The sequence below is a fragment of the Gobius niger genome (genome assembly GCF_951799975.1).
Source record: "Gobius niger genome assembly, chromosome: 11".
Classification (NCBI taxonomy): Eukaryota; Metazoa; Chordata; class Actinopteri; order Gobiiformes; family Gobiidae; genus Gobius; species Gobius niger.
This window is the reverse complement of record NC_136862.1, coordinates 13,493,094-13,505,125: the sequence shown is the minus strand read 5'-3', so window position 1 is coordinate 13,505,125 and position 12,032 is coordinate 13,493,094. Positions and strand designations below refer to the sequence as shown.

Here is a 12,032-nt window from a genome sequence, read left to right as displayed (position 1 = left end):
GGGTTAAATAGATTATAAATGAGGTGACGCGCTACATATCGACTGCTGGGGAAATTGAAACAATCAATCAGAATGGTATGATTGGATCATTAAGTCAGGAAAAAAACCTTTCCGTAACCTTTAGTTAACTGACTTGGACCGCTATAGTATGGGGTAAATGACATGGTGTGTTGGTCACATAAATGTCTTACTAAGCAACTGTATCTAGTAGGGCTGGGTACTGTTAAACAATTCCAGTTTGGTATCGGAAATAAAGTTTAGGTTCTACTGGTATCGAAAGAAGGAACCAAAAAAATCTTATACCATTAGCTCTAAGTTCTGATGCTGTTCGTCTATGGACAGCATTAAATGAAGTGACTTGGTTGTTTCAGCCCCTCCTGGAACCGCCACCTCAACAAGGTGGAGGGGTTTGAGCGCCCGGATGACCCTGGGAGCTCTGTTGTCGGGGGCTTCGTGCCCCTGTTAGGATCTCCCATGGCAAACAGGTCCTACTATAGGTCAGACAAAGAGCGGTTCAGAAGCCCCTTATGAGAGACCAACAGGCCTGGTTAGAATCGTGAGGCCGTCCTTCTGTGGACCCACCCACAACCTGCAAGAGGGGCCATAGGGGCTGGTGCAATGTGATTTGGGCAGCTATGCCGGGTTGTGGGGGCTATTTGATGTTGGAGATGAACCCGATGTTGATCTTCCATACATTGTTCTCCTGTTCTCTGGTTCTCAATGACAAAAAGTATCGTTCAGGTATCGGTATCGAAAACCAAGTCTTGTTAAAGTACTGGTAAGAAAAAAAGGATTTATATTGGATTGGAAATTATAACTAAAACTATAACTAATGCACCGTCAATGCCTTTTAGATGGTCAATAGTAATAATGTGCTCTAATAGAACCAAGTCTAGAGTTAGGATTGCTTATATTGGCTGGTTGAGGTACATGTATAACAGCCCTCACAACATTGAATTTTGAGCCAAACCTTTCAATAGTTTCACATTCCTCTGTCTGCCCTATAGACCTGTGTAATAATATAGTGTCATAAGGAATACATTTAAGACCATGACCAAAAGAATGCTTCGAGTTATGAACCTTATGTAACTGTAAACGAAAACATACTATGTGTTCATGTTGTTGCTACAAATTCAATCTTGGCTGGAATTTCAATATATGACGAGATGCGTACCGAGGTTGTAGTACCGGGGTAGGCAAGTTTGCTTGGTCATGGGCCAACTTCTTTCCTTCCCACGGTGGCCCAAAATCTAACTTGGCTTTGCACAAAAGATAATGTTGTTCCCCGCTTGGAGAAAGCAGGGGGTTGTCACAACATTTTCAAAGACATGGACCTTATTTTCAGTATTTTAAGTATCTTGATAGACAAAATCATCTTATATGCTGGAGTTTATTTCCATATAGTCTGAAGTTCTTTTTTCAAGGTTGATCCTTAGTGCACACATTTATGAATTATATATTATTGCACCTTAGTTTTCTAATTGCCACTCTTGCGTAAACACAGTTACCATTATTCTAGCAGGTCAAGAGCATTGCAAGTGTCTTTACTCATGGGAATCCTTTCAGTATCAGCGCGTCCTCACCAGCCCAGCCTATGAATCACAACCATCATCCAGCGGACTATGAGTTCAGATATTTAAAATGCATTCTTGCCTCTGTAACCTTAACACTGTATCCCCCGATGTAATGCAAGCAGAGGACAGACACGCCAGACTGAGATGCATTTTGACAAGCATAGCAAGCCGTGCCCTATATTGATCCTATGAATAAAGATGGTGACTCGCCCCGCCGCGTGTCTTGGAGGTTGCAGTGAGTAAGTGTAGTCTTTGAATGGTTTCCCAAAGTCAACAGACAGCTGAGTGAACAGGGTTTAGCATTGTAGTGGAAAAATGTGTGGGGACTTTTGAAAGAGAGCGCTGCTGGCATATGGATAGGATGGATGGGATACAGGAGGAATCGTGGGGCTGTAAAAAGGGTGGTGAAGGGAAAACTGCAATGCGCTGGGGCGAATATAGGGGAATTCAGTCCCAAAAGAGCAGTGTTTGCTCAGCGTTGTAAGGAATGAATAGTTGTTCGTGCAAATAGGCAAAATTGATTTCCGTCACTAACTCTAGGAATTGCTTTTGCGGTACAGCGTTCTGAAAATAACCAGTAAAAACGGCAGCAAAAGCCTCAATATTGAACGGCTATAAATAGAGCGTGGTGAGCCCTACTAGTCCTGCTTTTTACAGTATCAACTAATCGTCCAATGAATTACAGTTAAACTACCGTTATATATACTTAGGCTCAATAATGATCGTCAGTGCATTTATTTACATCTTATTTTTGTAATACTTGAACAGTTCTACTAAAGTCAATTTGTATTTCATTGAGTTTCATGTTAAGGATATGTCAAAACGTTCTTTTAGTACAAGCTACCCGATTTCCATTTTCAAAGTTGGTTTCAGTGGCATCAGTGGTCCTCAGTATTATCATTCATCACAATATTTTCCTCCCTCAACATATCAAACTTCAAAGCCCTACTAATGTATTCAAAGGCAAAGAATTATACAGGTTTTAGAGGAAGGACACACACAGATCTAAACCAGTGCGTTGGATCAAAAAACAGCACTACCGTAATGCTCACCAATTATTCATTACTTTCACTGTAGTAATGTTGCTGCCGCCAGTGAGAATTACAGCTGTGCGGATCTACAGTTTTCCAAAGAATGATTCTGGTGCCTGTTATTTTAATGTCAGTAAAGAAAACCGATAAAGAAAGCATAAACCATATTTGAATAGGCATTAAATGATCGGATTTAGAGATGTAATGCAAATGTGAATAGTTTACAATGGGGCCAGTTAGCATCACAAAAACTATGAAAAAAATACTAGGGCCGTATGTACAGTGTGTTACTGTGTATGGTGCGACATGGTTATTGGTACGACGCTATCTTTGTAAGTTCTGTCTGCTGTGTGTAATTGTGGATGAATGTCTTCCTCTTCCTCTTGCTCACTCCTCATTGACTGATTTCTTCTATAGTCATTTATCACGACCGACCCTCCCTTCTGTCGTGTTTAGTCCTGGGGAGGTGTGTCCATCCACATCTGGAGTGACAAGCCTGTCTCATTCACTCCGACCGCCCCCTCCCCTCTCTCCCTCCTCTCTCTCTCTCTCTCTCCTCTCTCTCTCTGAGCTTCACTCGCTGTGGAAGCCGGAGCGCACCGTGAGGAGATGCTGGCTGCTGACTGTGGAACGAGCATCAAAATTCCCACTCACCACCTTTGGAGTTTTACTATGGGCTTTATAAGATCTTTCTTCGCCTATAACCTCTTTACCTTTTTAAATATCTGACTTTCCGGAGAGTCCTCGCCGATTTCAGATCTTTTGACACACCTGGTTCGTACTTCGCCGCATAACTTAACCGTACACGCCGGCTCGGGGATGACGGAGATCATAGTGCCGGATGTAAACTTGAACTCTCTGTGCGAGTGCCTGGAGAAGAACTGTTGCGTCGATCAGAACCAGCAGAATTTGGTGTCCAGTCAGCCGCAGACCCCGGTGCTGAAGCGACACAGCAACACGGGGGCCAAGCTTTGGGGACGCGTCCGGAGCAAGCTGCTGAGACAAAAGGTGGACAAGCGCACGTGTCACATACGTACACAAATGCTGGGTTTCCTCTCTTTCATGTTTTCAATGGGGTTTGTCACTGTGTCGCTTCCATATGGCTGCTCAGAGAGGCTCCCCATTCACTGGCCATGTGTTGGGTCTGCGGGTCAAGCTCTCCGCTTTTATGACCATTGTTCTAGTGGCTCTATTGATTCCCATAAGGGCAGGGACGCAAGGTGAACGAGGGGTGTAAGACAGAAGGCTATATGTTGTAACTGAAGGGTGCCAGAAATAACCATCTGCTTTAGTTGTGGTGTTTGCTGTAGAGTCAACATATTCTGTGCCATACAGTATGCCTTGTTTATGCTCACTATTCCATACCTGTAATACTCAATTTAGGGAGTAATTTGCCTTATTCCTTCTTAAAAAACCTCAACATTTCCACACAGATTTGACTAATGTTTCAGCACTCTTATTCTTACAGTACATTCTTTGCTTTTGTGGAGTGATGGTTGTAGTTTAAGTACCCTATGGTGACATTTTAGTAAGAATGTGTTCACATCTTTAAAATATAATGCTGAAAATGATGGACATGATTTGAAATTTTAAAACTGAGTCTATTATGTTAAATACAGCACATTTCCCCTCATCATTGTGCTGCAGTTATGTCCTATAGGTACAACTCTTCTTGGACACTATCAGAGTAGCCCCATCTCCTGGTCACTTGTGGCATCGCAGTCTGGCAGAGTTGCTCAAATGGGCCCCCGGACATTTCCACCAAAGCTATTTTTCTACGTGCTAATTAGCTGTCACTTTATCCCATTGCGGCCGTTGGCACGTACCTAAAACATTTGCATTGTCTCTCAAGTAGTCAGGCGTGTTAGCATGTGGCCAATTAGGGGCCGTGTTGTGGTAGTGAGTTCAATTCTCCTCAGTGTTGTTGCTGTTTCATGAAGAGGTGGGATGTTGGCTTATTAGGAAACAAGTTAGGAGTAGCCACACCCCTTCCATACCTTCTTGAATTACCTTGTCCTAAACAGATACTGTAGAACAATGCAGTCCTTTGTTTCAGCATTGATACCTGCTATTAAAGGGGGAATTTTGCCAAAGCATTTCCAGTACCAGACAGTTGTAATGGTAACAGCTGTGAACTATACTATTTTGTTTAACTTTGTGTATAGAAATGCAGTAGTGTAATCTCTGTGTGAAGTGTACTCACATTGTGGTTCATAAAAACTGCCTATTGAGTCTTTCATCCTTTAATGCAGATTTAATTAAGTAACCTTTAGCTCAGTGTTGATCCTGCCATCTCATACAAATGTTAATCTATAATCAGGCCTCTCAGTAGTGTTTAGCTCTATGCAGGTTTGTGACTCATGCGTGGGTGCTGGAAGTGGCTCTGGGTTTTTTTGTCTCCTCTTCAGCTGCAGATTTGAGGTGAAACACGGTGTAACAAAAACTGCACGTGACTTTCTCTGCATAGCTCTGCTCACGCAGCTAAAAACCTTACAGTGCAGAGGTGTAATTCTGTTTTCATCGTTCATGTATATTCAGCAGGAGTCCGGTCATCGTCGGCCCAAATGCGTGGCCAGCGTTTTGTGTACCCATACTTATGCGGGGGCAAACAGAAGGCCCGGCAAAGGACACGATATCCAACAGGCTGAGAGGCGACGTGACCTTTGCTTAGGCGCTTTACATTATTCAGCACAAGCTCGAGGAGACCTGGTGAGACGTTGGTCGGATAAAACCGCGGATTAAATGCTAAGTCGGGGCTTTGCAGTCGTGACCCCGAGCGCTTCTGTATTGATTTAAACTGACACAAGTCTTAAATGCCCGAGAATGTAATCAAGACGCGTGCCTGCCACTAAAATCCCCTTACAGTAGTGTGCGCTCTCTGCTGAACTGTTAAAGCAGCCATTCATCCATTTTGAATGAGGCTTTGATGGCTTGTTTTATGAGTAAACTTGTGTAGCCGTTTCCCCCCCAGCGCTGTTGCCCTTAGATATTATCAGCTCCTCTTACAAGCCTCCCTTATTCCTGTTGCCTCTGGAAGTCTGTGTTTACTGAGGCCACTTTGATGCGGGACAGACACTATCTGTCCCTCATCAGCATCGTCTGGACAGGACAGGTCATATGGTCAGTCTGTTTTGAACTGGTGTACAATAATCAATAATAGTACTTATTATAGGGACATCTATGTGAACCCTTTGGACATTCTTACAGTACATTTCTGCCTAAAGTGGTCATAAAATGTCGTCTGATCTTTATTAAAATCACAAGAATGAGTAAACAGTGTCTGCTTAAACTAATACCACCCAAACAATTACATGTTATCATATTTTTATTGGCCATAACATGTAAACATTCACAGAAGAAATTCCAAAGGGTTTACATACTTTTTCCTGTTTGCAACTTTTCTTAAACCCATTAATAAAATGTCACCCTAATCTCAGTGTTGTTGATAACCAAGTAGAAGAATTTGTTTTTTGGCATTGTGGGTGAATGTCTTTCAATGGTTTATCTTTCCATGGTTTAGAGTTAGTAATAGCTAGTATCGAAAGTTGTATCATTGCCCCTAACAGCATAGTTACAGGCCAGAAGCATGTTTTCAATTCACATACTCTTTATGAATATATTTTGCAGTCCCATCTATCCCATGTTATTAATTTTATGTAAATCTGTAATAATTTTATTGTTCATTAAGTCGAAAGGGGACTGGGGGCCGTGTTTTCTCATCTGTTTTGTATATGTGCTTCTGGTGGCTTGTTATTTACAAGCTGCGCTACAGAGGAATGTTGTATGTGGCGGGGCGCTGACACACTCCAGGGATTTGTCTTCATCTCTGCGGCCCAAAGCAGTCTCTAATTAAGACGCAGTGTGATAAGATGTGAGGCAGTGAAAGTGCACTGGCGGGGCGAGCCGAAAGCGCTAATTAACCCGCTGGCAAACATAATGAATTGTGCCCAGCAAGAACAATAGGTGATTACACTTAGGATGCTGTTGCGTGCTTGACGTGTTTTTCGTTTGACATGTTTTTGTTGCTTTCCTCGTCTCGATTTTTTATATTTCAGGAAGGAACAGCGTCGCTAAACCTGCCCATTTTTGGATTTTGTTCCCGTTGATTAGTACAGATGAGATATTAAGGTTCATCCCATTGTCTGCCTAAAATGCCAGGAACCTCCCTAATGGCTTTCTATATAGGCCACATAAATCTGCGCCTGTCCCGAAGCGGAGGGCACAACCTGTTCGTGGCTCCAATCCATCCCGCAGCAGGGGATCGCTGATTGGTTAATGAGTTTTGGGAGGGGCGCGGATGATACCCGTGTTGACCCCTTCCCCAATGAGACCAGCCCCGAACCCTCCGGCAGTAGAGCAGACAATGAGGTATTAGTAATTATAAGTAGGGGGTTCTGCGGTCGCTCACAGTCTTAATGGGGTATGTGCTGAAGAAGACAAGTTATATATATTGCAAGAAGAGCCTATATAGGGAGATATGTCAAACCAGGATTTTGCGTAGGTGTCTGGCTGCTTCCAAGATCATATTAAACATTTTATTTTGTCTTTCCTATCCTCATTCTACCACACTGGAAGACCACAAAAGACCAGAAATACTAGCAAACCAACCAACTAGCCTCTACAGCACAGAACAGTTCACTACAGTATGTCTAGATCTCCCCTGTTGTGGGATTTTCGTGGAAAGTGTGAAAACTATATATTTTAGGAAACCTTTTGGTATAAGCAATGAGAAAAATACCACTTGCCCTTGTCATTTTGTAAAATTGTGCAATTATACAATTTTTCCGTTAGAGAAACTGGGGAGTTCTGGTCATCGCTACGGCAACACCGTGAAAAATATGACAAGAGTTTCATTGACTTTTTTGATTGGACCGACCAAATGGATTTTTTTTTACATATCAGAGCAAATGGAAACATTGTTTTTCTGATTGCTTACTTCATAAACTTTTAAAAAAATGTATAGTTTTGATACTCTTCACAAAAATCCGGCGAAATTACATAGTGAACCGGACTATAAGGTCCTAATTTGTTTCCAGGTTCTTCCTCAGTCTTAAAAATGTAATAATGTTTTGGTGATTGTCTGTACCTGCCATCTTTTATTAATTTCCTATAGGCTTTATTAGACGGACTATACAGCAGGAAATGGGTGAAGACTGGGGCGAGACATTCATTATGCTTTTGTTTGAGCCATTTGTCGAACTCACAACAAGACTGAAGCAAAGTGACAAGCATATGTGCCGCAGCCTAAACCCCTAGGCTGTCGTGCAGCACAGTCTTTCCATTTTTAGAACGTGAAATGGGTAGTTGCAGCTGCACAGTGGTTCTCTTTGAAACCTCATCCAATTATATTACCAAGAAATTGATTCAGTCATAATTTAGTCCCTTTTTAGACTCGCTTTTGTCCCATTTTGCTCTTGATCTAGGCCTGGCGGTATTTTATATTTTAGGAGATTGTAAATTTGATACATATTTAATGGTGCTTTCTGTGAAAATTTGAAGAATCACTGCAATTCTCATATTATTTGCTTTACTAAAACAGAGGGAGTTCTAGCTCGGACTAGTTTTATCTACCTAATAAAAGGACCTAACCAGACGTATGATTGATTTCACCTTTTTTTTTCCATACTGTGCGTGTGGGCAACAGAGCATTCCACATAAGGTCCTCTGTAAAAAACACTGGCAACAACCACAGCCAGTCCTGACACATCGTTTATCTTCTTCTGACTTTTATTATGAAGGTATGATCTAATACTGTATGTAAATGATGGTCTGGTCTGCGCTGTGAGGCAATCAGGCAGATCCACACAGAGGTCGTACGTAGAGAACGGAGGAGAAACAGAAAACTTTATCTGATAGAAAAAGCTCTGAAATGTCTTAAAGGGACTATGCGGAGTTTAATGTTAAAATTATGTATTTTCCTTCCCCTATATGTTCCAGCCATGTCCTAATGTGTAGAATGAGCCCAGACCTATTCACCACAGCCTCTAAAATCCTGCACTGTCACTCAAAAAGGTGTTAATTCAGGTCCGAATTGCCATCATGCATAAGCTTAATGTAGAAGCTGCAGTTACACGTATGACCTGAGGTGGCAGTAGTGAGTGTAAAATGGCTAACTTGCATCTAGCCCCTTTAAAAGTGGCATTAAAATATTCACTGTACAACAAAACTGCCAAGCCAATGCAGTTTGAATGAAAAAGAACACAGAGAAAAGCAATCTTATGTCCCCTTGTTAAATAGGCCCACATGTCTTTTGTTTTTCTAGTTTGTTCAGTAAATGTATGTTTGTCAAGTATATACCCCTTGAATTAGACTGTTCATGCATCAAATATTGAATTTGCCATTGAATGATTTGCCAAACCAAAGGAGACATATCATGTTATTAAACTTGTATTTCACTTGATTCATGCATGCCATTCACGTTAATCGTCTTCTACAGCTGAAGTGCTCTGTTTTTCTTGGATATTATTATGTCATAGAGCAGTCAAGCAGAAAAGTGGGGGGCTTCACAGGCAAAACCTGAAAAAATTGCTACTTTTAAAACAGTTTTTGAATTAAAGCCATTGCTAATTGTTATTTTATATGTAATCTTAACTGTAAAACAATGACCAATTCCTTTAAATGGAGTAAATTATTGTTATTTGGGATTTTCTGATGGATAAAGGGACCGTGATGTTTCGGACTGGCTGTGATAGAAAGTTAGTATAAAGTTAGCTTCCTTTCACTGTGTCATTCCTACTGCTGCCTGCAGGGGGAGCTGTAGGCAAATCCTGGCCAGCTCTGGGTCCTGTGTATCATTACTGTCTCATACTTTCAAATTTAAAGTATCAATATTGAGGTACCCAAAGTAATGTTTTTAAGAATCAATTACGCATGATATGTCCACTTTAAGAGCAGTTTCATTCTCCCAAGTTCTTTATAAACCCGTTATTATTGTTGCCGTGTTAAATGTAAAGGACTTCTATAGCTCTCCATCTCTCCTTCACTTCAACACATCTTAGATTTTGTCCGCCTCAGTGCCCTCCCTCACCAATGCCACAGGGTTGTGTTGCATAAGAGTCCGCGTGTAACTGTTTACAGGCACCTACAAAAGATGCCGGGCTTCTCTGCCAATCGCGTCTCTCTGTCTCCTGTAAAGCCTTTCTGATTCGCTGAGGCCGGGAAGTCAGGAAGACGAGTCAACATGGCAACACTCAAAATCAGGGCCTCGCGTGGACACAGTGACATCAGCAGCTGTTGAGGGTACACAACGCTTGACTAACCCATACATCAGCATTACGCAGCTAAAAATAAGGGCGCCGCTCATGTACGCTTGAGGACATTTTTAGCAGACTGCTCTAATCCTCATCACACAATCGCTGTACAGTTTTATAATTAAAAGACCAATAAACCGCAATGGAGCTGAATGGATTTTTAATCAGGCTGAGAGCGTTGGCGGGAAAACTGACACAAAGGACAAATTAAAACAGGAATTTGGCATATTACAAGATTATGAAGCAGGTTATGGCGTGTGTTTGCGATTTACCATGGCAACAATGGCCTGCAGCATAATCACTTAAGCTTAATGTACACTTGAATTCACAAAATAGCTATCCATATGGATTAGTGGCCTTTCTATTGTTTATTTGAATATGAGACCACTGTTCTTCTCGGTTGAACATACAGATTTTATTGCACAGATTAAAAAGTAATGATGACCCATACCCTCACCGTAATTAGTAGCACACATTACGCCCTTTGCTACTTAACACACAAGATTACTACCTAATTCTCTTTTAATTGCCTGCATAAGATGAATTGAAAAGTTCTGACTCATTAACAAGGTGATATTATAGTAGAAGTTGTGCAAAGTAGTTACATAATGCAACAACACCTCCGTTGCAGACCTCTGACCGGCTGTTGTGACTGAGGAGTGTTGCGTGGGGATCGCAGGATTATCTGTGAGCAGCGGGCGAGAGCAGGGCAGCCAGTTCCTGTAGTGTAGTGGTTATCACATTCGCCTAACACGCGAAAGGTCCTCGGTTCGAAACCGGGCAGGAACAGCACTTTTTTTTTCTTCAAGAAGAGTGATAAAAAATGTGGTACTGCTTGTAGTTAAGAGATTGTGTTTAGTGGCTTAGGTCAGGTTAGGTTACTACAAATATTAATTAAATAACAAACAAAAACATCCACACTATATCCAAAGAATTATATGTGGCGATTTTATGTACAAAATTCTCATGCAGTTTGGCCTATGTAAAAAAAATGATTGAATTGATTATTATTTATTGTATTGCATGTTACTTTGTCTTCGAGATAAGTAATAATTCCTTCAATAAGCCTTATTTTGAGGGAGAACATGATGGAACATACCTGCGATATTAACAATACTGTCTTACTAATATAAAACTAACTTATTCTTTCAGTACTAAATTGCTTTTGCTGACTTTCCTTTTCCCATATTGTTCCTTCCTGCTCAATAATGAGGGAACACACCGGCCCCAAATCACGTTTGTGTTCCTTTACCTCAGGCGTTACAAATTATCCACTGGTATTCATTCCTTCTATGTAACAAATTGAGCTTCAGTAAAACTTTGAAACTGCCCTTTGTGTCCGAATTCGATGTGTTGAGTGAATGAAGAATCATTACAGTGTACAGTCCTACGATCCCCAATCCCCAGCCGGATACAATCCCTGATAACTTTTTACTGCACATTTGAATAACTGAACAGTTTCAAGGCAGTTTATTAATTAAACCTCAGGGGGGACTAAGAACCGGGTTAAGTTGGGACATTGTTCACTCTTTGAGCTTGTATAAAAAACAAAACTGCTACGGCTTTTCTCTTGGGCTCTCTGCTTTGTCCCAGGGCACATCACAATCTGTGCGTTTGATCCTCGGCCCGTGATGCCACAGTCTGTACAGATGACCGACATCTAGAGCGGAAACAGTGTTAGAGTCTATAAATAAATCGCACCATATCATCTGATGACCATGTGTATTACATTGTGCAACGTCGATGGAAGGGCGCTGGGACAAGGGTGTGTAAGCATATATATAGTGGCCAGGTTTACTAGGCCATTAATGGAAAGTAACAGGGCAGCAATTCCACCAGCTGAGCCCGCATCAGCATCTAAATCATATGGAGTGGAAACGTAGATCAAATGAAATGGTTGGCTACATATGAAGTCTACTCATCATTCATGCGTGAACAAAGGAACAGTTTAAATCATATCCACATTGGCCGGAGGATGTCTTTCCTAAACCACAAGACTTTTATCTTTTCCTTGACTGTACAGAACATGCTCATCTGCTCCTAATCCCATCCGAGCATTCCTGCGAGCCACAAGCCAGGAACGGAAAAATGTCCTTGTTCTGTATATCTTCTTGGGATTGGGATGAAAGACAGACCAAAACAAAGTCGCTTTGTTTCCGGGACTGGTTGGTTTTTGA

General features: G+C 41.5%; 1 protein-coding gene across 5 annotated transcripts in view; it reads left to right on the top strand.

Annotated features, from left to right (window-relative positions):
* abr (ABR activator of RhoGEF and GTPase) overlaps positions 1-12,032 on the top strand; it is a 138,399-nt gene that overhangs the window by 117,893 nt on the left and 8,474 nt on the right. The window contains exon 1 of one of the 5 annotated variants that reach the window (XM_079566122.1): positions 3,180-3,613. The exons of the other annotated variants lie outside the window; for them this stretch is intronic. Within the exon in view, the coding sequence (XP_079422248.1) occupies positions 3,425-3,613 (189 nt within the window). The 5' untranslated portion in view covers positions 3,180-3,424. Of the gene's footprint in view, positions 1-3,179; positions 3,614-12,032 lie in introns of those variants that run through there. 5 annotated transcript variants of the gene reach the window in all.